Consider the following 27,090-nt stretch of genomic DNA (forward strand, 5'->3'; position numbering starts at 1 on the left):
TCAATGTCCACCTCTTGAATATCAGATGCTAAGGCCTCATCTTCACTGTCACTTTCCAACCTTGTTGAGGATGGCTCGTTGTCAGGCTCAAAAAGCCTCAAATTTGCCCGGATGGCCACCAATTTTTCAACCCTTGTATTGGTCAGCCTGTTGCGTGCTTTGGTGTATGTGTGTGTTCCCAAACAAGGACCAGTTGCGCTCTAAGGTAGCTGATGTTGGTGGGATTTGGAGGATGATTGAGGCAACAGGGGAAAGAACCTCAGATCCACAAAGTCCCTTCCACCAGATGGCTGATGAGATATGTTGGCACGACTGCCATATTGCATCTCCATCCCAAAGCCCTTGCTTGGAAGTGTACTTCGCCAGACTGCCAAGAACCTTACCCTCATCCAGGCCAAGGTGGTGAGACACGGTAGTGATGACACCATAGGTCTTGTTGATCTCTGCACCAGACAGGATGCTCTTGCCAGCATACTTGGGGTCAAACATGTACGCTGCGGCGTGTATAGGCTTCAAGCAGAAGTCTTCACGCTTTTTTATGTATTTCAGAACTGCAGTTTCCTCTGCCTGGAGCAACAGTGAAGTGGGCAGGGCAGTACGGATTTCTTCTCTTACATCTGCAAGCAGAGTCTGAACATCAGATAGGATGGCACTGTCTCCCTCAATCCGTGCAATGGCTACTGCTATAGGTTTCAGGCTGCTTATCACTCTCTCCCAAAATACATCATCCAGGAGGATCCTCTTGATGGGACTGTCCATATCGGCAGACTGTGATATGGCCATTTCTTGGAGAGACTCCCTCCCCTCCAGGAGACTGTCAAACATGATGACAACACCACCCCAACAGGTGTTGCTGGGCAGCTTCAATGTGGCGCTCTTGTTCTTCTCACTTTGCTTGGTGAGGTAGATTGCTGCTATAACTTGATGACCCTTCACATACCTAACCATTTCCATGGCTCTCTTGTAGAGTGTATCCATTGTTTTCAGTGCCATGTCCTTGAGGAGCAGATTCAATGCATGAGCAGCACAGCCAGCGGGTGTGATGTCAGGGTAGGACTCCTCCACTTTACATCAAGCAGACTTCATGTTTGCAGCACTGTCTGTCACCAGTGCAAATACCTTCTGTGGTCTAAGGTCATTGATGACTGCCTTCAGCTCATCTGCAATGTAGAGACCGGTGTGTCTGTTTTCTCTTGTGTCTGTGCTCTTGTAGAACACTGGTTGAGGGGTAGAGATGTAGTTAATTATTCCTTGCCCACGAACATTCGACCACCCATCAGAGATGATTGCAATACAGTCGGCTATCTCTATGATTTGCTTGACTTTCACTTGAACTCTGTTGAACTCTGCATCCAGCAAATTAGTAGATAAAGCATGTCTGGTTGGAGGGGTGTATGCTGGGCGAAGAACATTCAGAAATCTCTTCCAATACACATTGCCTGTGAGCATCAGAGGTGAACCAGTTGCATACACAGCTCGAGCAAGACATTCATCAGCATTTCTCTGACTACGTTCCTCCATTGAGTCAAAAAAACTTCTGATTCCAGGAGGACAATGAGCTGTTGCTATTGATAAGGTGTTTGATTCATCATGTTCACCTCGAATAGAAGTAGAGGGACTTTTGTCAGAGGTTGCTTATTGTGAGCGCTGAGGGAACTTTATGCACTTCACCAGATGATTCTGCATCTTTGTTGCATTCTTCACATATGATTTGGCACAGTATTTGCAAATGTACACAGCTTTTCCTTCTACATTAGCTGCAGTGAAATGTCTCCACACATCAGATAGCGGCCGTGGCATTTTCCTGTAAAAGATTAGAAAAAAAAGTGTACAAAAAATAACAAATACAATTCCATGTACAGATAAATAGTTAAGCAGTTAGATTAAACAATTCCTTTGTAAGATAAATGTTTTAAAATTAAACATGTATGGAAACAGTTGAATTAACACTCCTCAGTTAGCAGGCTCAAGCAAGCTAAATCCCACAAGGTAGCAAAATCTAACTAGCAGAAATTGTTAACAAGTTAGAAATGATTTAAACTCTTTGCTGTAGGCTACTATTTACTAGTTAACAAAAATAATGCATGTCATATAAAATATATTCACCCCACCCAGTAAAATAATCAAAACTTACCAGAAAGCATGTAGTCCTTGGCTCAGAGTGTAGTAGTGTGGGCTCAATAGCATCTCAGTGTGCAAGATCTTGAGAATCAGCTGTAAATATGATGGAAGAATGCACTGCGCATGCAGAGGGTTGCAATTCCATTGAATTGGGGATAGTTAAACCAAAATATGCCACAAGACCTAGAATTGCCTTATGTGTATCCCACAAAAAGGTTTCACTGTTATAAGCTAACTTTTTTGATGAATTTAAGCAAAATTTCCAGGCTTAACTTCCCATGGAAAATCTCTGGAACAATTCGGGGAATTTTCCTGGAAAGTTTCGACCCTTTGCAACCCTAACGGCGATACAAAAAATATTTTTTAATTTTTTTAAATAAAAAAAATGGGAGCAGAGGTGGACGTTTCACAATCTAAAAGCAGCAATATCACACGATGTTTGAAAAATATTTGATTTCCACAGATTAAAATAGGTAATGGGGGACGGTTTGCGTGCTTTCAAAATATGACTGGAAGAGACGAGTCACAGTAATAAACACAACAACAACAAAAAAAACGTCCCTTTTTCAGGACCCTGTCTTTCAAAGATAAGAACTTCACAGATCTTCATTGTAAAGGGTTTAAACACTGTTTCCCATGCTTGTTCAATGAGCCATAAACAATTAATGAACACGGACCTGTGGAAAGGTCTTTAAGACACAAACATCTTACAGACGGTAGGCAATTAAGGTCACAGTTATGAAAACTTAGGACACTAAAGAAGCCTTTTTACTGACTCTGAAAAACACCAAAATAAAGGATGCCCAGGGTCCCTGCTCATCTGCGTGAACATGCCTTAGGCATGCTGCAAGGAGGCATGAGGACTGCAGATTTGGCCAGGGCAATAAATTGCAATGTCCATTCTGTGAGACGCCTAAGACAGCACTACAGGGAGACAAGACGGACATCTCATCGTCCTCGCAGTGGCAGACCACGTGTAACACCTGCGCAGGATCGGTACATCCGAACACCACACCGTCGCTGGACCAGACAGGACTGGCAAAAGTGCTCTTCACTGACGACTCGCGGGTTTGTCTCACCAGGGGTGATGTCAGATTCGCGTTTATCGTCGAAGGAATGAGCGTTACACCAAGGCCTGTACTCTGGAGCGGGATCGATTTGGAGGTGGAGGGTCCATCACGGTCTGGGGCGGTGTGTCATTGGACTGAGCTTGTTGTCATTGCAGGCAATCTCAACACTGTGTGTTACAGGGAAGACATCCTCCTCCCTCATGTGGTACCCTTCCTGCAGGCTCATCCTGACATGACCCTCCAGTATGACAATGCCACCAGCCATACTGCTTGTTCTGTGCGTGATTTCCTGTAAGACAGGAATGTCAGTGTTCTGCCATGGCCAGCGAAGAGTCGATCTCAATCCCATTGAGCACGTCTGGTACCTGTTGGATCGGAGGGTGAGTGCCATTCCCCCCAGAAATGTCCGGGAACTTGCAGGTGCCTTGGTGGAAGAGTGGGGTAACATCTCACAGCAAGAACTGGCAAATCTGATGCAGTCCATGAGGGGAAGCACTGCAGTACTTAACGCAGCTGGTGGCCACACCAGATAATGACTGTTACTTTTGATTTTGACCCCCCCTTTGTTCAGGGACACATTATTCCATTTATGTTAGTCACATGTCTGTGGAACTTGTTCAGTTCATGTCTCAGTTGTTGAATCTTATATTCATACAAATATTTACACATGTTAAGTTCACTGAAAATAAACCCAATTGACAGTGAGAGGACGTTTATTTTTTTTCTGAGTTTACATCTCAGCATCTCACATTTGATGCATTCTAGTACACCCTGTTTCTCTCTATATATGGGCCTATATACAGTGCATTCGGAAAGTATTCAGACTGCTTCACTTTTTCCACATTTTGAAAGTTACAGCCTTATTCTAAAATTGCCCCCCCCCCCCCTCCCAATCAAGCTACACACAATACCCCACATACACAATACCCAAAAATACTCCAATGACAAAACAAAAACAGCTTTTTATAAGTTCTTGCTAATTGATTACAAATAAACTGAAATATCACATTTACATAAGTATTCAGACCCTTTACTCAGTACTTTGTTGAAGCACTTTTGGCAGCGATTACAGCCTCGAGTCTTCCTTGGGTATGACACTACAAGCCTGGCACACCTGTATTTGGGGAGTTTCTCCCATTCTTCTCTGCAGATCCTCTCAAGTTGTCACGTTGGATGGGGAGCATTGCTGCACAGCTATTTTCAGGTCTCTCCAGAGATGTTTGTTTGGGTTCAAGTCTGGGCTCTGGCTGGGCCACTCAAGGACTTGTCCCGAAGCCACTCCTGCGTTGTCTTGGCTGTGTGCTTAGGGTCGTTGTCCTGTTGGAAGGTGAACCTTGGTCCCAGTCTGAGGTACTGAGTGCTCTGGAGCAGGTTGTCATCAAGGATCTCTGTACTTATCTCCGTTCATCTTTCCCTCGATCCTGACTAGTCTCGCAGTCTCTGATGCTGCCACCATCATGCTTCACCGTAGGGATGGTGCCAGGTTTCCTCCAGACGTGACGCTTGGCATTCAGGCCAAAGTGTTCGATCCTGGTTTCTCATGGTCAGAGTCCTTTAGGTGCCTTTTGGCAAACTCCAAGCGGGCTGTCATGTGCCTTTAACTGAGGATGGGTTTTCGTCTGGCCACTCTACTATAATTGCCTGATTGGTGGAGTGCTGCAGAAATGTCTGTCTCCACAGAGGAACTCTAGAGCTCTGTTAGAGTGACCATCGGGTTCTTGGTCACCTCTCTGAGAGCCTATGTGGTTCCAAACTTCTTTCATTTAAGAATGATGGAGGCCACTGTGTTCTTGGGGACATTCAATGCTGCAAACATTTTTTGGTACCCTTCCCCCAGATCTGTGCCTCGACACAACCATTTCTTGGAGCTCTATTCCTTCAACCTCATGGCTTGGTTTCTGCTCTGACGTGCACTGTCAACTGTGGGACCTTATAGACACGTGTGTGCCTTTCCAAATTATGTCCAATCAATTGAATTTACCACAGGTGGACTCCAATCAAGTTGTAGAAACATCTCAAGGATGGTCAATGGAAACAGAATGCACCTGAGCTCAATTTCAAGTCTCATAGCAAAGGGTCTGAATACTTATGTAAATAAAGTATCTGTTTTTATTACATCTGCAAACATTTCTAAAAACCTGTTTTTGCTTTGTCATTATGGGGCATTGTGTGTAGATTGAGGATTTATTTTTAAATCCATTTTAGAATAAGGCTGTAACGTAACAAAATGTGGAAAAAGTCAAGGGGTTAGAATACTTTCCGAATGCAGGGGGTGGCAGGTAGCCTAGTGGTTAGCGCATTGGGCCAGTACCTGAACGGTTGCTAGATCGAATCCCTGAGCTGACAAGGTTGAAATCTGTTGTTCTGCCCCTGAACAAGGCAGTTGTTCCTAGGCTGTCATTGTAAACAATTTGTTCTTAACCGACTTGCCTGGTTAAATAAAAATAACAGTAAATTAAGAAAGGGGCCAATAATGGCTTCTCAATGCCTCGTGTGTAACTGCAAGCATAAAAACAATTTAAGGTGGAGTAGCAATTAGCATGTTGCTTTGGGGATGGGTAATGTTTGAGTTTACAACCCACTGGTGATTGCAGTAACACACTGATATGGCAATCTAATCTAAACCACATTTATCAGACATCTTAGAAGAAGAAGCTGATGTAACCGTTACTGGTTTTATTTAATTAGGTTATAGCCTTCAACCTAAATGTATTCAAAGTGAGCCGAGAGTAACAGGCTGTGCATGGGCACTAATCAACACAATGCCGGCGACGATATAGTGAGGGGTGTGTCTGTCAGTGGTGTAAATCTCTGCAATGTACCTTCAGTGTCGCACTAACCGACTGAATCCTGCACAATATTACATTATCCTGATCTACAGACACGCATCATAACTAAATAGGTCCTTTATGAAAGAAAAAAAAAAAAGAGTTGTTTCCTAACAGACCGAGAGACTACAACAAGTTCTTCAAATGAACCGATAGCCTACATATTGATTGATGTCTTCATCAATTCTCCAATGCTGCACATCAAACCTTTTAGGGAAATGTGGATTATCCTGGCATGCATGAGGAGACAGGGTTTTCGATTTTCCCTGTGATTCCGTTGGTTTTATTAGCTGTTCACTGCTGTAGGCTACTCTCAGGCTACAATCAAAACAGTATATCCGCCCACTTTTTTAAAGCTGTATAACTTAACCAAAACCAGCCACCGCTCGCCAAATAGAATTAGATTGCACAAAAGCAAAAATTGACTTAAACGCCCAATGAATATGTTGCTTACCTCTCAAATGCTCCTTATCGCTAGCGTCCAGTCGGGATGGATGGATGCTGCATTGCTGCTACTCATTTTGCATCAGTTCCAATAAACAAGAGCAGGAACTCCCACCTGCTCAGGGGTTGGCTAACGGGCCGCCTGTAAATTATACACCAGTCCAAGATAAGGGAACAAACGTGGTTTAGCATAGATCATTGACCATATGTTATTGTTTTGACTGCATTTCTATATTGAGTATTATTATTTTTTATTTATCCTTTATTTAATTAGGCAAGTCAGTTAAGAACACATTCTTATTTACAGTAGGAACAGTGGGTTAACGACAGATTCTTACCTTGTCAGCGCGGGGATTCGATCTAGCAAACTTTCGGTTTAACCACTAGGCTACATGCCGCCCCGTTATAGGCTATGATCTGATCTGGATCGGCTAGGACAGTTCACTTTTTTCACACTTAATATGAAATTGTGCAATGGCGGGTCTATTAGCCTACACATGTTTTATTTGATATATGACATTGAGCTGCGATTAAGAAGTCGGTTTTAATTAATATGGAGCAATATCATATTCGTGTAGCCTATCATTGTAAGCTAAAGCTACAATGTATGTTTGTTTGGAAAGTTGAAGTTTTACAAGTAGATGCATCTGTTAATGCTTAGACCACTGCCACACCCAGGGAGTTTGAAGAAGCATCATCGCCACCTGTTGGATAATAATTTTGACAAACATGCGCTTTGCGACTTGTGCAGACAAAAAACGATGTGTAGCCTAGAGAAGATGCCCATGGCTAGATGGGATACAATTTTTGTCAAACTAAATAAAATCAAATTGTATTTGTCACATGCCCCGAATACAACAGGTGTAGTAGACCTTACCGTGAAATGCTTACTTACAAGCCCTTAACCAACAATGCAGTTCAATAAATAGAGTTAAGAAAATATTTACTAAATAAACTCAAGTATTATTTTTTTTTATAAAATCAAAAAGTAACAAGAAAAGTACATAACAACAGCGAGGCTATATACAGGGTCAATGTGTCGAGTCAATGTGCGGGGGTACAGGTTAGTCGAGGTCATTTGTAAAGTGACTATGGATAGATAGAAAGGAAAAGTTCACCCTGGCTCTACCACTGCATATATATAGCCATTACTACATTAACAACATTACGTTTTGTCATGAACATCAAAATTATCCACACCACAAGCTAGAACGAACGCAATTTAATTTTACTGGTACAATCATAATATTAGTATTCTACATAACATAACCGAATATAGTAGCATAGCCTAACGACGTCAGCATGCTTCAGTTCTGTTTGTCCATTTTGAGAAGCCGTAGCCAGTATACGCTTCCTCAAATAGTCAGCATTAATCTAAGATAACTCAAGACATCTGTTATTCATTTTGACGTTTTTGGCTAGGAGATCTTAGTCGCGCAATTTTAAATCAAACTATGATGTTTGGTACAGTATTTCTAACGAGTCGTCGAAAACGAGTCGTCTCTCGTTGAACGATAAACACTTTATTGAAGAATTCCTACAGTTGACCAATCGCTGACGAAGGGGCGTAGACTCATGATCTTCCGCTGGCCTCGAGAAAAAATGTGTGTCCGCAGCCTCTGACAATTTATTTTCTTTTACATTCCACTAGCGCCTATGTTTGATGACGTGCGCCCATAGAAACACATTCATCTGGAAAGTGAAACTTCACTCGAACACGCATTAGATCGATGAAAGGTAGGCTTTAAAATACATTTTAATATTAAAACCGTCAATGTTTGTTGCTGCAGAATTGCACTCTAGGGGTGTGGGGTTTATATGGACAGATAATTTACCTTCAGTGTTTGACATAAGAAGAGATACAAATAACTCCGATTGTAAAACGACTTCTCTTTTGAGTTATAGATATGGCTAATATAGACTTGTCGAAGTCATTTTGTAGATGTCAATTTCGAAAATAACAGCAAATATCACTTGGTCTTCAATTGTCTTAAAGCTGCAAGAACGTTTTGGACAATGACCAAATTCACATAGAAATGGGAGTTATACATCTGCAGTTGCGATTTTAGCATGTAAAATAATAGTGGGATGCATGCCAGCAAAGCCACTACACAACACATTAATTGCACTATAACGGTGACAAACGGTGCCCACAAACTGTTAGGGCCTACATAAAGCTGTCCCAACATCTTAGCACTGCAACACCTGGCTATAAGTGGAGCCTTGTCTGGCAGCGAAACGGTTCATTCAGCCTCATTTACTGCCTTTAAAAAAAAAACACAGCTGATATGGTTGACTTGCCTAAACAAATGTGGTTTCTAATGACAATTGAGATGTACAAACTATGGCATAAGGGGACGACTAGCGGATAAGAGGCATCCGTAATTTCGATTAAGACATTAATGAGCGAGCTAGGATGGATGTAACGTTAGTCAATAACTATTTGTTTAGCCCTTTTGAAATGTACAGTGACATAATTCCGAACATGGGCCGTAATTACAGTGTTCTCCCTGTACACCAAGTCAGAACCGTAGGATAAATAAAGGGGGCATATAATCAGACAATGAAAGCTCTTACAATATTCAATGATTACATTTCTCTAAAACAGGTTATAGGCTACAGTAGAACGTCAGAACAGAAGGCGAAATTAAGAAGGGTAAATAGACCAAATTATTAGGGTGAGGCACATGGGCTACTAACATCTTACTACACAACATACACTTAGTATTACTTTCTTAGCTACAGTATACATATCTCCCTGGTATATTACATAAATTATGCAGCAGCATACAATACATTTTTGGACTCCTCTTGTGCTGTGCTCACTTGAACAGGAAGGTGGAACAGCGGTCCTTCGTGGGCAAAATAGGTCATCCAAGTCTGGCATTCTCTGGAGGCCGGATTTACAATTCCGAGTTGGATGACCGTTCAAAACGTTTATTCCTTACTTCCCAGTTGTCTTGAACTCACTGAAATCAAGTTTCGCAGTTCCGAGTTAACAGTTGTTTTGAGCGCGGCACAAATCATGCTTCATTGACAGCATGGCCAATGTTGAATGTTTATCATTTTAAACTTGGAAAAGAGACCCTTAATCCCAGATTTGGGACCACACAGCCACTGTCACTGATTCCTTCCAAACTCATTGTTGAATTTGCGATTTCCAACTTGTTGTGTAATGTTTATATCCAATGGCCGATGAGCACCGATACGTTTTATGTATCAATTCTCTTCATTATTTCTCTTCATGTGACAAGGATTAAAAAGGATTTGCCAGTAGATTGTCGACTTGATTCATGATGCTGACTGCTAGCTGAGATTGTGAAAGTATGATGTTGACATAAGTCTAATCAAAGCTACTGTACATTTGACGTCATTTTATCTGTGGCCAATGACCTTGAGCCTTTGGCTGGGCACTTCTAATGTAACTATGTCAGCATCCGAAGGGATAGAAATTCCTTATGTCTCCTCTTACACTTGACAGTGACAAAGTCCCCATGAGTGACAGAACACTGAGCCAATCACGACGCAACGCTCCATATTTTCTGCTGGTTTGCCCCACCACCTCAGAAAGCACTGAGCTAGGCTGAAACACCTGCATTTTCAAGCTGCCTTACTCAAGAAAACAAAAAAAGATACCATGTTTGTATGGCTTCATTAACTCAATGATATGTTATTTTTACATTGTTTGCTAACTGATATGTGACCAGTATTAATGCCAAAATAACATGCAAAACAGGTAAGCCCCCCCACCCCACCCCCATTTTTTATTAATTTATTTTTTGCTAAGAATGTGGGTCTCAAAACCTGAATGACGGGTCGCCACTGTAGATCTGTCATTATCATTGAAAGCAAGTCTAAGAAGCAGTAGATATGTTCTATGTGCACTATTTCTATGCAGCCAGTTCTTAAAGTGGAACTGACAGCGTTTTAACTACTTTGCAGATAAGAAACAATCATCAGTCATATCAAATTCCCAGTTTATGCTTCAAAACCAACTTTAAGAGGTTTAAAAATAGGTTATATTTGACAAAAAATTCCATGACATGCAGCAAGGCAAAATTGGCAGAAAAGATGGAAGCAGTTCAATGCATGGTTAATGTAATTCACCAATACATTTCTTGGTACTCCAAAAAACATTGCCATCAGGTTAAAAATCACAGCAGGCCTGGTACATTGTTTGCTGCCTCCACCCATTCTGGATGCACCGTTTCATTGTTCAAAATATTGAGTTATTAAATAACTCAATATTTTGAACAAAAACAGACGACTGTAACTAAGGCTGGGAATGTCAATACAATCAAACTAGCAAGGGCAATGATCACAAGTCAGTCTTTACGTGGCTAATACGCTAGCGCACCTGTCAAACAAGGCCTGCAAGCCTAAAGGAGCTAACGTTTGAGTCATTTACTTTATGAAATTACAGCGCGATGTGCTCACATCGGTGAATTCAATTGCGCTGCAGCGGAGGGAAAGTGTACAGACACATGCCACAGACCTAGCTAGGCTACTAAAATGTTGCAGTCTGGCTTCGGTTTTTATTCAGACCCCAACGTGTGTGGATATGATGTCCCATGAGATCCGTGCGCCCCGGCACCTTGGAGAACACGGCCATATTCTGCTGGACCAACTCTCGGAGCTCTTGTCGTTGGGGCGGGCTGGGGTCTTCCCCCATGGCAACTTCAACAGAGGGCGGGCTCTGCTGTGGCCGGGTCCACGTTGCACACAGCACTTCTTGTGCATGCCACTTCTACAATAAGTTCGCATGGTAGAGCTGGAGGGGTTTTCTGCGCCCCGGTTGGCGGACATTATAATTGACGTCACCTACCAGCTCGACGATGTCGTAGGGCCCATGCAACGTTGCCAGGAATTTGCTCTCCATTGTGGGGATCAGCACCAACACCTTCACACCCAGGTGGAACTCTCGTGGTTGGGCCCCCCGGTTGTATACGTGCTCCTGGGTACGTTGCGCCTGGGCCATGTGCTCCCTCATAAATGGAAGAGCTCCCGTGCGATACCTTTCGCTTCCACCGTGCGTAACGGGATAGCTTCAGGATATCGAGTGGCGTAATCCACGACTACCAGGATGTATTGGTGTCCCCTCGCAGTCTTCACCAACAGACCCACCAGATCCATCGCCAACCGCTTAAACAGCACCCCTATAATGGGCAAGGGAACCAAATGGTTTCTATAATGTGCCCTCGGAGCTGTGATCTGGCACTCCGGGCAGGTACGGCAGTAGTCCTCCACGGCGTGCTTGACTCTGGGCTAGTGGAACTGATTTCTGATCCGCTCCCTGGTTTTCTCCATCCCAGCTGTGCCCCAAACAGGTTGGTGAGGGTGAGCTGCAAGTCAGTCCTAACATACTGGGTGGGTATGAGTAACAAGTCTTTGATCTCTCCATTGTGCTTTACTACCTGATACAATAAATTATGCTTGATTGCGAAGTGGTGGTAGCGCCACTCACTTACCCAGGTAATAGCACGCCATCCACCGCAATCACCTGGCCCCTTGTGTTCTGGAGGTTGGGGTCTTCTAACTGGGCCATCCCAAACTGGCCCGTGAGGATTCCTGTGTCGGGCAGTCCTTGTGGTTCCTCCAACTCCATAAAGGGGAGCCTGAGGTCCTCCTCGGACGATGGCTCACTTCCCGGCACGGGGTTGTCTCCCTCCTCCTGGTCCGACTCGGGCCCAGTATACACCTCCTGCGGCAGGTCGGGGATTGTGCAGGCGACCATCTTTTTTCCTCTCCTTCCCACCTCATGCGCGTGCCTCCACAGTGCCTGGAAGAGAGGGCAATCTCTACCGCAGAGAATGGGCATGGGCAGATTAAGAACAGCCCCTGCGCGTATCTGGCACTCCCCCCTTGGAGCAGTTATCCGCACTGGCACAGCTGGGTACCTCTTCGTGTACACAGGACACTGTCATCTCCTCGTCCGCCGGTTTGTCTTTCCCCTCTTGTGTGAGCCACTGCGGTTGGGCCAGGGTCACCATGCTGCTAGAGTCCAGCAGAGCGCTGGCATCGACGCCATTGATTCGTACAGGAACCACCGGAGGGGCTGTCTGTGTGTGCCCAACAGGAGGTGACTTAACTTGCCTTTCGGGTTACCCCGGAGCTGGGGGGATGCAGAGGGCATGGACTCCTCCCGGCCCGGGGAAGCTCCACGCGAGGTGTCCCGGCACGGCACACTCATAGCAGCGCCTCTGATCTAGGTCCAGCAGCGGATGTCGGCGTCAGTTCGGGTCGCCCTCCCACTTCACAGCCTCGGCTGGTTCCGTCCGGGCCCCCTTCAGCCCCTCGCCTCTCTCTGTGCTTTTCTTCCCCCTCCCCGTGTCCACTCTCTCATCCTGGGCCCCTTTAAGCAGGTCCTGGGTGTTCTGGTGGGTTTCCACCACTGTCAGCAATTCCTCCAGACTCTGGGGGTTCTGCATGCTCTCCGCCTTCATCTCGTATGGGAGGGCCCGACGGTATCGATACAGGACAACCTTATCAATTATTGGGAGGGACATTACGTCGGTCCGTAGCCAGCCCTTGGTCAGGGGCACCAGTTCGCTCATCTGAGCGCGCGGGGAGACGGTGGAGTCAAAGGCCCAGTCGTGGACCAGTTGTGCATGGCGTGCGAGGCTGAATCCATAACGGCTCAGGATTTCACATTTGAATTCCTCATTTGTTGCCTGGTCGGCGTTCAAGTCGAAGTAGGCCTTCTGGGCCTTCCCGGAGAGATAGGGTGCCAAAAGGCTGGCCCACTTGGGCTCGGGCCATGCTTCCCTCTGCGCTGTCCTCTTAACCAGGAACTGATTCGGGCTAGACTCCTAAGCCATCCCGTTCTTCAACTGGGCTACATCTGCTACCAGTCTGAGGTTTTGTTGGTGCTGTTCCTCGAGTGCTTGCTCCTGGAGAGCCTGTTGCTTCTGCTGGCTGAGGATAAACTGAGCCACCAGTTCCTCCATGGTAATCTCTGTACGCTCGACCGCACGGCACCCAAAGCTACTGAGATGCCTGCATTCTCCACCATATGTGGTAAACCGTGGGGTGTTGGTTTGAGCGTGTAAAGATTAACATAGACAGGGAGGTTCTAGTCAGAAAACACGACTTGACTAGGCAACAAAATAAACATAACAACAAAATAACGTAGGTTTGGCTCGGTCGTTCTTATCAGTGTCTGCTCCGTGTCTGTCTCTCTGTTTTTCCTCGCGGTGTGCCACGGTGTCCCTTTATGTGGCCTTCACACTCCCCTAATTACCTCTACTTGGAGCCATCAGCGTCGGGGTGCCCAGCCCGTGTACTCCTAGCAGAGGGAGCCAGTGTCACGGCACGTACCTCCCCTCTATCACCAACATACTCTAATGCACCGAGTCAGAACACTCTCAGCACAAGTGTTTGACTGTCCAGACCCAATTTACTAAGAAGCTGAATGTATAGGCGTTGCTGCTATTTACTGCATCTGGTATGGCTTACTATCAATGTAAACGCTGTACTGTTTTCTTGATTTATTTTCAAGGCTGCCCTGAATCTCATATTACTTGTTCCCTTTCTTCTTCCACAGTAAAACAGAGAGCAGGGTAGCACTGCCTGTAAAATGAGTCTCTCTGGGGAGAAAGAGAAGAGTGGCACTACTAAAAGGAGTCTTTCTGGGGACAGAGAGGAGGGGGGCACTGCCTCTAAAATGAGTCTCTGTGGAGAACTTGACTCCACCAATGTAACAGAAAGGTGAGTTTAAAAAAAAGATGGTGTTATCTTGTGTATCCATCTCAAAGCTCAGCAGTGATAATATGGAAATTAAATTAGCCTGTACTGTTCAGAGTGTGCTGAACTAGCTTGTCTGAAGATCTGTCTCTGTTGTGTTAAAGCCCAATCCAGAAGGAGAGACCAGTCTCACCTGTACCCAGCTGTCTGTCCCTGAAGAGTGACAAGTCAATGGGGCATCCAATAGAGTTCCAGAGGAGAGATGTTTCTACTGATCACAAGTTTGTGTTTGATGATTTCCTCAACCCTCTCCGTATTACCATGTTGTGAAACGAGCAGAAAATGTACTTATTCTGAACATCGTTTTAACAGCTCTGATTACTGTGTACTTTCAACAGGATCCAGATGGAGAGACCAGACTCCTCTACACCCAGCTGTGTGTCCATGCAGAGTGTCAAGTCGATCGGGCATCCAATAGAGTTCAGAGACATCACCATAAGACAACGGTAAGTGATCTGAGAGACCTGTTGTGGTGTTCGGTGGTCCAGGAAGCGTAAACTGAAAAATGTCAACATCATTATGTAGATAATTTTATTAACATGAACACTATGTGATTCAAAACATGTAAAAGTTGCACATCTTGGGTAATTTCCCGTGTTTTACCTTGGTTACTTTTGTTTCACACTGGTGCACAGAACTATTTGTTAATATAATATGTTTTTGCAACTGTATTTAGCCTTTAAGGGCCATATTGCTTTTGCCTACTTTTGTATAATGACAGCACAACGTTTGCTAGACCAGCTCTCAAAACAATCAAGGTCCTGGCAAGCTAAATAAAGCGCTGTATTGGCATCAGAGAAAAAATCTATTTAGCATGTTTCAACATCTTCTTATCTTGTATTATTTCAGGATTCCTACGGTCACATTTTTTTAAATAATTTTTTTTATTTCACCTTTAATTAACCAGGTAAGCTAGTTGAGAACAAGTTCTCATTTACAACTGCGACCTGGCCAAGGTAAAGCAAAGCAGTGCGACACAAACAACAACACAGAGTTACACATGGAATAAACAAGCGTACAGTCAATAAAACAATAGAAAAAAAAGTCTATATACAGTGTGTGCAAATGGTGTGAGGTAAGGCAATAAATAGACCATAGTAGCGAAGTAATTACAATTTAGCAAATTAACACTGGAGGGATAGATGAGCAGATGATGATGTGCAAGTAGAAATACTGTTGTAGTAGCATAAAAGTAAATGCAAACAATATGGGGATGAGGTAGGTAGATTGAGTGGGCTGTTTACAGATGGGCTATGTACAGCTGCAGCGATCGGTTAGCTGCTCAGATAGCTGATGTTTAAAGTTAGTGAGGGAAATATAAGTCACCAGCTTCAGCAATTTTTGCAATTCGTTCCAGTCATTGGCAGCAGAGAACTGGAAGGAAAGGCGGCCAAATGAGGTGTTGGCTTTGGGGATGACCAGTGCAATATACCTGCTGGAGCGCATGCTACGGGTGGATGTTGTTATCGTGACCAGTGAGCTAAGATAAGGCGGAACTTTACCTAGCATAGACTTATAGATGACCTGGAGCCAGCTGGTCTGGCGACGAATATGTAGCGAGGGCCAGCCGGCTAGAGCATACAGATCGCAGTGGTGGGTGGTATAAGGGGCTTTGGTGACAAAACGGATGGCACTGTGATAGACTGCATCCAGTTTGCTGAGTAGAGTGTTGGAAGCTATTTTGTAAATGACATCGCCGAAGTCGAGGATCGGTAGGATAGTCAGATTTATGAGGGTATGTTTGGCGGGTGTGAGTGAAGGAGGCTTTGTTGCGAAATAGGAAGCTGATTCTAGATTTAATTTTGGATTGGAGATGCTTAATATGAGTCTGGAAGGAGAGTTTGCAGTCTAGCCAGACACCTAGGTATTTGTAGTTGTCCACATATTCTAAGTCAGAACCGTCCAGAGTAGTGATGCTAGTCAGGCGGACGGGTGTGGGCAGCGAGCAGTTGAAAAGCATGCATTTGGTTTTACTAGTGTTTAAGAGCAGTTGGAGGCCACGGAAGGAGTGTTGTATGGCATTGAAGATTGTTTGTAGGTTAGTTTACACATAAAGAAGGGCCAGATGTATACAGAATGGTGTCGTCTGCGTAGAGGTGGATCAGGGAATCACCCGCAGCAAGAGCGACATCATTGATATATACAGAGAAAAGAGTCGGCCCGAGAATTGAACCTTGTGGTACCCCCATAGACTGCCAGAGGTCCGGACAACAGGCCCTCCGAGTTGACACACTGAACTCTGTCTGAGAAGTAGTTGGTGAACCAGCCGAGGCAGTCATTTGAGAATCCAATGCTGTTGAGTCTGCCGATAAGAATACGGTGATTGACAGAGTCGAAAGCCTTGGCCAGGTTGATGAAGATGGCTGCACAGTACTGTCTTTTATCGCTGGTGTTTATGATGTCGTTTAGGACCTTGAGGCTGAGGTGCACCCGTGACCAGCTCGGAAACCAGATTGCACAGCGGAGAGGGTACGGTGGGATTCGAAATGGTCAGTGATCTGTTTATTAACTTGGCTTTTGAAGATGTTAGAAAGGCAGGGCAGGATGGATATAGGTCTATAACAGTTTGGGTCTAGAGTGTCACCCCCTGTGAAGAGGGGGATGACCGCGGCAGCTTTCCAATCTTTAGAGATCTCAGACGATACGAAAGAGAGGTTGAACAGACTGGTTATAGGGGTTGCAACAATGGCGGCGGATAATTTTAGAAAGAGAGGGTCCAGATTGTCTAGGCCAGCTGATTTGAACGGGTCCAGGTTTTGCAGCTCTTTCAAAACATCTGCTATCTGGATTTTGGTGAAGGAGAATCTGGGGAGTCTTGGGCAAGTAGCTGCAGGGGTTGCGGGGCTGTTGGCTGGGGTTGGGGTATCCAGGAGGAAAGCATGGCCAGCCGTAGAGAAATGCTTATTGAAATTCTCGATTATCGTGGATTTATCGGTGGTGACAGTGTTACCTAGCCTCAGTGCAGCGGGCAGCTTGGAGGAGGTGCTCTTATTCTCCATGGACTTTACAGTGTCCCAAACATTTTTGGAGTTAGAGCTACAGGATGCAAATTTCTGTTTGAAAAGCTAACCTTTGCTTTCCTGACTGACTACGTGTATTGGTTGCTGACTTCCCTGAAAAGTTGCATATCGCGGGGACTATTCGATGCTTGTGCAGTCCGTTTTTCTGCTGGTCGAGGGAAGTCAGGTCTGGAGTAAACCAAGGGCTATATCTGTTCTTAGTTCTACATTTTTGGAAAGGGGCATGCTTATTTAAGATGGTGAGGAAATTACTTTTAAAGAAAGCCCAGGCATCCTCGACTGACGGGATGAGGTCAATATCCTTCCAGGATACCTGGGCCAGGTCGATTAGAAAGGCCTGCTCGCAGAAGAGTTTTAGGGAGCGTTTGACAGTGATGAGGGGTGGTCGTTTGACCGCGGACCCATAGCGGATGCAGGCAATGAGGCAGTGATCGCTGAGATCCTGATTGAACACAGCAGAGGTGTATTTGGAGGGCAGGTTGGTCAGGATAATATCTATGAGGGTGCCCATGTTTATGGATTTAGGGTTGTACCTGGTGGGTTCCTTGATAATTTGTGTGAGATTGAGGGCATCTAGCTTAGATTGTAGGACTGCCGGGGTGTTAAGCATATCCCAGTTTAGGTCACCTACCAGAACGAACTCTGAAGATAGATGGGGGGCAATCAATTCACATAGGGTCCAAGGCACAGCTGGGAGCTGAGGGGGGTCTATAACAGGCGGCAACAGTGAGAGACTTATTTCTGGAGAGATTCATTTTTAGAATTAGAAGCTCGAACTCTTTGGGCATAGACCTGGAAAGTATGACAGAACTTTGCAGGCTATCTCTGGAGTAGATTGCAACTCCTCCCCCTTTGTCAGTTCTATCTTGACGGAAAATGTTGTAGTTGGGAATGGAAATCTCAGAATTTTTGGTGGCCTTCCTAAGCCAGGATTCAGACACGGCAAGGACATCAGGGTTGGTGGAGTGTGCTAAAGCAGTGATTAAAACAAACTTGGGGAGGATGCTTCTGATGTTAACATGCATGAAACCAAGGCTTTTTCGGTTACAGAAGTCAACAAATGAGAGTGCCTGGGGACACGCAGGGCCTGGGTTAACCTCCACATCACCTGAGGAACAGAGGAGGAGTAGGATGAGGGTACGGCTAATGGCTATCAAAACTGGTCGTCTAGTGAGTTGGGGACAGAGAATCAAAGAAGCAGATTTCTGGGCATGGTAGAATAGATTCAGGGCATAATGTACAGACGGGTATGGTGGGGTGCGGGTACAGTGGAGGTAAGCCCAGGCACCGATTGATGATAAGAGAGGTTGCATCTCTGGACGTGCTAGTTATGCTGGGTGAGGTCACCGCATGTGGGAGGTGGGACAAAGGAGGTATCTGAGGCATGTTGAGTGGGACTAGGGGCTCCGCAGTAAACTAAACTAAAGTGTACAAGGCATATTGACATTTGAGGGAGACATAAAGCGAGGTATAAAGCAATCACAGGTGTTGATTGGGAGAGCTAGCTAAGACAACAACAGCTAATCAGCTAAGACAACAACAACAACAGGTAAAATGGCGATGAATGGGCAGAGAGGGTCGGTTAACTACACACAAGGCCTGAGCCAACAGATAAACAAAATGGAGTACCGAGATTAATGAACAGTCCAGCAGGCATCAGCTATGTAGCCAAGTGATCATAGGGTCCAGTGAACAGCAATAGATGGAATAGGGAAGCTGCGGGGTAGTCGTTACTACGCTAGCACGCGGGAGACACGGCGCTTAAAGTTAGCAGGCCGGGGTTAGTAGAAGCGTCTGCTCCGACGTCCGACAAAGGCCGGTTGAGGGCACAGCGGATGGAGTTAAGTCGGCGGACCAGTCGTGGTGGTACGGCGGGGCGCCGTGTCGACAAAGGGTCCAGGACAGATGACAAAAGAGTTATTGTAGTTGTAGTAATTTCGTTTGCTAGCCGGGAGATGCAGTTGGGTCGCGGCTAACTGGTGCTAGCTTCGGGGCAGGGGAATTAGCCACTATAGCCACTTGGTAGCAGTTAGCTAACAGCGATGATCCGATGCAAAGGTCCAGAGCCTACGGCAAGTTTCCGGTGGAGTAGTGGATTCTAGCCGTGTTGGGGTAGAGTCCGGGAGGCATCGGCTGTGTAGCCAAGTGATCACAGAGTAGGCCGGGAGGAGGGCCTGGCTCAGGGCTAGCTTCGGGGCTGGGTCACTCGGTGGCAGCTAGCTAGCTGTAATGATCAGGAGTAATGGTCCAGGGTTTACGGCAGGAATCCTGCATTGTTGTGGAGAAAACAGTCCGATACTGGCAGCCTGGCAAGTATTATGTCTGTGCAGAAGGTAAAGGCCGCTAGCAGTGGCTAACAATGACTAAATAGTTAGTAGCTAATTAGCTGGTTAGCTTCTGATGGAGGTTCTGGCTATAAGGTCTAAAAATTAGCGGATCCGTGTCACATTGGGTGAGGCGGGTTACCAGAAGGTATATTTAATTTAAAAATGGAAAAGAGATTGAAAATAAATTGAAATATATACAAAAAGTACACGAGAGGACGACAAACCACGTCTGCACTGCTACGCCATCTTGGATTGGACAGATTGTACATGCGCTGCTTTCTGCAAGCATGGACATCGGAACATGTGTAACAATTGTAACCAAGATGTAACATGGCAAGCTAATTAAGGTTGCTATGGGAAATCACCCAAAACAATTTCAAATATGTACATTTGAATTAATGTGCAACTTTTACAAGTTGAAGATCGAACTCTTCATCTTAATAAAATTATCTACATAATGATGTTGACATGTTTCGCTTCCTGGACTACAAAACACCTTTTCTGTAGCCTTTTTTGGTGGGTGGACTATTTATGTAACACAAAAAAATGATTTGTACAGGGCGGGTGATTTCCTTCTGGACATCTATGGTCATCAGCCAGGGAACCAACACTGCTCAATGCTTTTCTCCTTGTACATCTATTGGTGGCGGAGCAGTGCCAGGGGCGTCTCTGTGCCACCCCCTGTAGCTGGCCTTCCTTCAGTTGTAGTAAAGTGAAATCTCATGTTTTGTCCACAGAGACCAAAAGGAGAGATCAGAGTCAGAAGTTCCCAGTGGTCAGTCTGCCCCGAGTCATCAAACAGACCTGTCTTCCATATTCAGGGTGGGCTGGTTTATGTCTCACATGTGTTATTCGGCAGTGTTTAATCTACTTCCCCAGTCAGATGAACTCGTGGATACCATTTTTATGTCTCGGCATGCAGTTTGAAGGAAGTTGCTAACTAACGTTTGTGCAATTGCTAACTAGTGTTAGCGCAATGGCTGGAAGTCTGTGGTAACTGCAAGCATGCTAGTAGATACCCTAGACTTCCAGTCATTGCGCTAATACTAGTTAGCATTGGCTCGCAAAGCTACCTCTAACTTCCTTCATACTGGATGCAGACACATAAAAGGGCTTCATTGCCAAAATCCCAAAGTATTTCATTAACATATAATGTATTTTTGGTTACATATCAGATCAAATTTTATTTGTCACATGTGCCGAAAACAACACCTTACCGTGAAATGCTTACTTACATTTTCCCTTACTTTCCCAACCTCAGTATTTTGTATTTTATCTTTGTATTCATATACATACTGTATTGGTTTTCACACCCTTTGATCCATTTCAGTTGGTTGAAAAAAATGCCATTGCTTTGGTAAAACGGGAGCTGAAGAAGTTCAAGAAGATTCTGTGTCCAGATCTCCCAGAATGCTTTGAGAGTCAGACGAAGGATAAGGAATTGGTGGATGCTGAAGATGTGGAGCAGGAGAGCATTCCCAGAGAGGGGGCGCTGAAGATCACACTGCACATTCTGAGGAAAATTAACCAGAAGGAGCTTGCTGACACACTGGAGAACAGTAAGGGGATTCTGGCTTCATTCCTTAAAGGGGAAGTTCACCCCAAAATACTTCTGGACCATTTATAACGCTTGCCTGGCTGTTTGTCAGTAGGGGAGAGTGGAGTTGAGCCTTTTTTTTTATTTATTCAACATCACTCTGTCGAGGGAAATATAGTATTATTTCTAATAAAGAGATCTACATATATTTCAGGATTTTGTATATCCCTAGAAATAATCAGAATTCATTTAAACATTACAGTTTTGAAAACATAGCTTGTCCAAAAAAGTGATCTCTCTGGGTATGGGGTAAGTTGATCCACGGGACAGGGTAAGTTAAGCTCCTACACATTTCTGTACTGAATGGAATATTACCACTACCTTTTTTAAACCATGTGTATCTTTATTTCCCAAACACAATTGCTTTTTTGTCTTTTTAATAATTCTAAGCATCTTTTAACACAGGTTTAACACCTCACAAACATTTGGTACTTTTTTAAAAACACTTAACATAGGCCAGGTCCTGTTGTTACCTCAGATCCCAGTGATAATACATTGCATGGCCATTGGCTCAACTTACCCTAAGGCATACATTTTGACTATATTAGCCCCATACAGCTACAACGATGCACTTTCATGTTAGGTTGAAGACTGCATATTAAAGCTTATAGATACTCTAACTGATGTAATAACGATCGTAAAATGATCTACTTTGGTTTAGATGCAAGCATCATGAAACCTCTAACGCAATAAATTCATTTGACTTGGTGATTTAAAAAAAATCACCTAACTTGCTTACCACTTTTTCCATGTGGTTTCTTCCTTCACAGACTGAAATGATCACAGTCTCCATGAAATCTTCCTAAATATTTGGTCAAATGATTCATTTTTGCTTATGGTTTCGTAGAAACAAGGGAGTCTCAACATACCCCTTTGGCTCAACTTACCCCCCACCACAGGTCCATTGCTTTGGTATTTAGTTTTCTGTGTTTTTATAACAAAATGGTACATTTCCGAAATGACCTAAAATGCATTAAAAGCTATGTGTATTTATTGTTGCATAAACAACGATTGGTGTCTCGGGATTGAATTGCCAAATAAGTATGTTTTTTAATGTAAAAAGATTGATTGATTATTTTGGGACTGGTTGAAACCGGGTTCTGTTCACACACAAAAAAAATGCTGAGTTGTTTGGTTGATCCAACAGCTGGGTTGCAGGCATTGGGTCATTTATTATTATTATATTTATTTTTTTAACTGCTTGGCTATTGATGCTGGGTTATTGAGATATGGATCGTATAGTTATTTTTCACCACCCGTGAGAGTAGATGTCATTCCAGTTCATCTGTTCTGTTGTATTGTTATCCCATGTTAAGGTTGAACACTGATAAACTTGTGTAAGCCTCATTAAAGCTTAAAAAGTATGTTGGGATATGGAAATATTCAGGTTATGAATTTTATGTAATGTGCAAAAAATATTCAAAGAAAATAGAAATTTGCAGTGTATATACTTAACATGATGAACAGGAATGACATTTACTTTAACTGGTGGCCAAAAATAATGATCTGAAAGCTGCCACGCCTCCTGAAAAGAACCTAAGGATTACAGCTGATGGTTAAAAATAAACCAACTGATGAAAATTTTAAAAAAGTGTCTGATCCTTAAGAGGTTATTAAATTAACCCATGTTTGGGTAAAGGGCCCAGAAGTGTTTTTGGGTGAACTTCCCCTTTTAATACTCCATTTTCTTTTTACATGTTATTGTCAATGAAGAGAATAGGTTATCATAAATGTCCACTTGATTCTCAACCCTTTACTAAGGTAACACATGAGTGATGTCTGCATTTTCAGGTCTTCTAGGTGAGCTTGCTGTGTGTAAAAATAAACTAAAATCCAATCTGAAGAGGAAATGTGAATGTGTGTTTGAGGGGATAGCTAAACAAGGAAACCCAACTCTTCTCAACAAGATCTACACAGAGCTCTACATCACAGAGGGTGGAAGTGGAGAGGTCAATAAAGAACACGAGGTGAGACAGATTGAGACAACATCCAAGAGACCAGCAGCACAAGAAAAAGCAATCAAATGCAACGACATCTTTGAATCCTTACCTGGACAAGACAAACCTATCAGAACTGTGTTGACGAAGGGAGTCGCTGGCATCGGGAAAACGATCTCTGTGCAAAAGTTCATTCTGGACTGGGCTGAAGGAAGAGCAAATCACAATATCCAATTAATCTTTCCTCTACCTTTTCGGGAGCTGAATTTGATGAAAGATAAGAAATACAGCTTGATGGGACTTCTTCATCACTTTTTCAATGAAACCGCGGAATCTGAAATCTCTAACTTTGACAAATGCAAGGTTCTGTTTGCCTTTGATGGTCTGGATGAGTGTCGACTTCCTCTAGACTTCAACAACAATGAGGGCTGTTGTGATGTCACAGAATCAACCTCAGTGGACGTGCTGCTGACAAACCTAATCAAGGGCAATCTGCTTCCCTCTGCTCTCCTCTGGATAACCTCCAGACCTGCAGCTGCCAATCAGATCCCACCTGAGTATGTTGACCAGGTGACAGAGGTACGAGGGTTCAATGACCCACAGAAGGAGGAGTACTTCAAGAAGAGATTCAGTGATGAGAACCTGGCCAGCAGAATCATCACACACATGAAGACATCAAGGAGCCTCTACATCATGTGCCACATCCCAGTCTTCAGTTGGATCTCTGCCACAGTTCTAGAGAAACTGTTGGGAGAAGCACAGAGTGGAGAGATGCCCAAGACTCTGACTGAAATGTACAACCACTTCCTGATCTGCAACATACTGCGTAAAACACAGAAATATCCAGAGGGACCAGAGAAAGCTGAGACGGATTCACAGATGAAAGCAGATGCAGAGATGATTCTAAAACTGGGGAAACTAGCCTTTCAACAGCTGGAGAAAGGCAATCTGATCTTCTATGAGGAAGACCTGAGAGAGTGTAGCATCGATGTCACAGAAGCTTCAGTGTACTCGGGAGTGTGCACACAGATCTTCAGAGAGGAGAGTGGGCTGTACCAGGAGAAGGTGTACTGCTTTGTGCATCTCAGCCTCCAAGAATTTCTTGCTGCTCTGTATGTGTTTGTCACATTCAACAATGACAATGTAAATCTAATGGCAGAACCTGAAACCACTACCAGAAAACTTCAGATGTCTGAAGACACGTCTGCAACCATCCTCCACAAGAGTGCTGTTGACAAGGCCTTACAGAGTGAGAATGGACACCTGGACCTGTTCCTCCGCTTCCTTCTCGGCCTCTCAATGGAGTCCAATCACACTCACTTACTAGACCTATTGATACAGACAAGAAACCGCTCACAGAATAATGAGGAAACAGTCAAGTACATCAAGGAGAAGATCAGGCAAAATCTCTCTCCAGAGAGGTGCATCAATCTGTTCCACTGTCTGAACGAACTGAATGACCATTCTCTAGTGGAAGAGATCCAAAGCTACCTTAGCTCAGGAAGTCTCTCAGAAGCCGAACTCTCACCTGCACAGTGGTCAGCTCTGGTTTTTGTGTTACTGACTTCAGAAGAGGAGCTGGAGGTGTTTGACCTGAAAAAATACTCAAAATCAGAGGAAGGTCTTCTTAGGCTGCTGCCAGTGGTCAAAGCCTCCAGTACAGCTCTGTAAGTATACATATATGAAACAATATTTTGTTTGAAAATAGAAACAGATTTCATAAGGTATCTGAGAAAGTAGTTTTGTTTGGCAGATATTTTAATGTAAACTAGAAAGAGTAGAGGTCCAATAATCGATCCCTGTGGAATACCACATTTGATCTCAAGAGGAGTAGGTAGGGTAGTACAAAGCGTGATATTGTGTTGTATTCATATTCCCATTGTATAGGCTGAATGGATGCAATCTTACAGAGCGATGCTGTGAACCATTAGCCTCACTTCTCAGCTCAACCTCTTCACAGCTGAGAGTGCTTGACTTGACTGACAACAACCTGAAGGATTCTGGAGTGAAGCTGCTCTCTGCTGGACTGGAGAGTCCACACTGTAAACTAGAGAAACTGAGGTCAGTACTTCTCCCATTTGTGCATAAATGAACATAACCTTGAGCTGTAGCAGCCTTTCACATGGTATGGATAATACTTGGGATGTCACAGAACCAATAGGTCTATTTCTAAGCGAGACCAGTCTTTTTGCAGGTTGTCATTCTGTGTGGTCACAGAGGAAGGCTGTTCGTCATTGGCTTCAGCTCTGAGAACAAACCCCTCCCATCTGAAAGAGCTGGACCTGAGCTACAATCACCCAGGTGATTTTGGAGTGAAACTGCTCACTGCTGTACGAGGGGATCCAAACTGCAGACTGAAGAAACTCAGGTAGAAATGTAATTGATGTTAATCGTAGAACTAAAGTTGATGAATGTACTTTTTTGACACAACTACTGTGAACAATTGTATGATATTGAAAGATATCTTTTGTATTTTTGAATAGACAAAACATACCCTATGATTCTAATGGTGTCTCACACCCTAAAATATGGTGGTGTTCTGTTTTGTCACAGTGTGGAACATAATGAAGAGTGTTATTTGAAATCAGCACTCAAGAAATGTAAGTCTTGGTTGCAGTGAAGAATGACTATATTTAAGTCTTGAAATTTGGACAAAACTCTTAACCTTACTTCATCCAGTTTTTATTCTACCTATTCAGATTTGAGGTGCAAATCTGTTGTCTTACGTTAAATGTGTATTTGTGTCTCTATCAGATGCCTGTGAGTTGACCCTGGACCCCAACACAGCACACAACGACATGACTCTATCTGAGAAGAACAGGAAAGTGACACGGCTTGAAGATGAGCAGTCGTATCCTTATCACCCAGAGAGGTTTCTGTTCTGGAAACAAGTGCTGTGCAGAGAGCGTCTGACTGGGCGCTGTTACTGGGAGGTGGAATGGAGAGGCCTAGAGGCTCACATAGGAGTGGCTTACCATGGACTTGACAGGCAAGGACGGGGTGATGAGTGTGGGCTTGGATACAATGACAAGTCCTGGGCTCTCAGTTGTTATAAAAACTACTTCACTACCAGGTATGATAAGACTCCCACTACCATTCCTATCCCTCCTTCCAGCACCAACAGAGTAGGAGTGTATCTGGACTGGTCGGCCGGCACTCTGTCCTTCTATAGTGTCTCCTCTGACACACTGACCCACCTGCACACATTCCACACCACATTCATTGAGCCACTCTACCTAGGAATTCGGCTTTGGTGTCATGATTCCGCAGTGTCCCTGTGCCAGATAGAATAGCCTGTTCCTACAATTCATCTAAGTCCTCTCCCTGCCCATATTTAGAGTCCCTGCCCAGTAAGCCTCCAGCACACCTCCCCCTTGAAAATAAAAAACAAACATCTACCTTGCCTTTCTTGCACTAACACTCACACGGGGCGGCAGCGTAGCCTAGTGGTTGGAGCATTGGACTAGTAACCGAAAGGTTGCAAGTTCGAATCCCCGAGCTAACAAGGTAAAAATCTGTCGTTCTGCCCCGAACAAGGCACTGTTCCTAGGCAGTCATTGAAAATAAGAATTTGTTCTTAACTGACTTGCCCTGTTAAATAAAGGTAAAAAATAAATAAAACACTTGTCTTTTCTTACTAGCACTGACTTTGCTGATAGCTGTTTTTAAAAGTTTTACTTACTATGACTGTGATATGTGGTTGTCTTAGCTACTGTCATGATGTTGGCCTGTGGGTAAGGTTTATGACCCCCCCATAAATACCTTTCTCCCTTCCCCTCTCTTTCTGACCCTACTGAAGGACTGTTGAATAGCCTTTATTAAATATAGAGTCTGGGAACATCAAACAAATGGGGAAAAGGAACCATATTTTGATAATAAAACCAGTTGGAAATATGCTTTGGAACTTAATGAGTATGGATGTCAGTTCGGTTGTCATCTGAGACATTATGACTGATGACAGGATGACATAAACTGTACCTGGGAAAGTATACACCCTCTAGTT

The 27,090-nt window shown here is 44.1% G+C and overlaps 2 protein-coding genes across 4 annotated transcripts in view; one reads left to right on the top strand and one right to left on the bottom strand.

Moving 5' to 3' along the window:
• Positions 1–7,246, bottom strand: part of LOC106593351 (calcium permeable stress-gated cation channel 1) — a 36,546-nt gene extending 29,300 nt beyond the window's left edge. Inside the window, exons 1-2 of the mRNA XM_014184710.2 lie at positions 6,802–7,246; positions 6,474–6,605 (exon numbers count right to left, since the gene is read on the bottom strand). The gene's annotated coding sequence lies outside the window, so the exon portion shown is untranslated. The remainder of the gene's footprint in view (positions 1–6,473; positions 6,606–6,801) is intronic.
• A 556-nt stretch (positions 7,247–7,802) lies between these two features.
• Positions 7,803–26,671, top strand: LOC106593433 (NLR family CARD domain-containing protein 3). 3 transcript variants are annotated; one of them, XM_045716195.1, is made up of 12 exons: positions 7,810–7,976; positions 8,041–8,200; positions 14,007–14,170; positions 14,311–14,427; positions 14,545–14,652; positions 20,291–20,375; positions 20,884–21,112; positions 22,942–24,754; positions 24,975–25,148; positions 25,282–25,455; positions 25,641–25,687; positions 25,842–26,668. In XM_045716195.1, exons 3-12 carry the CDS (start codon positions 14,040–14,042, stop codon positions 26,378–26,380), a joined length of 3,417 nt encoding a protein of 1,138 aa, XP_045572151.1. In that variant the 5' UTR covers positions 7,810–7,976; positions 8,041–8,200; positions 14,007–14,039; the 3' UTR covers positions 26,381–26,668. The 3 variants fall into 3 exon arrangements, with proteins under 3 accessions (XP_014040276.2, XP_045572151.1, XP_045572152.1); XM_014184801.2 differs by having other exon boundaries at positions 7,803–8,200; XM_045716196.1 differs by adding an exon at positions 16,616–16,695 and having other exon boundaries at positions 7,810–8,200; positions 20,884–24,754; positions 25,842–26,671.
• Positions 26,672–27,090: the final 419 nt, after the last annotated feature.

This window comes from Salmo salar, chromosome ssa01, assembly GCF_905237065.1.
Source record: "Salmo salar chromosome ssa01, Ssal_v3.1, whole genome shotgun sequence".
NCBI classification, from domain to species: domain Eukaryota; kingdom Metazoa; phylum Chordata; class Actinopteri; order Salmoniformes; family Salmonidae; genus Salmo; species Salmo salar.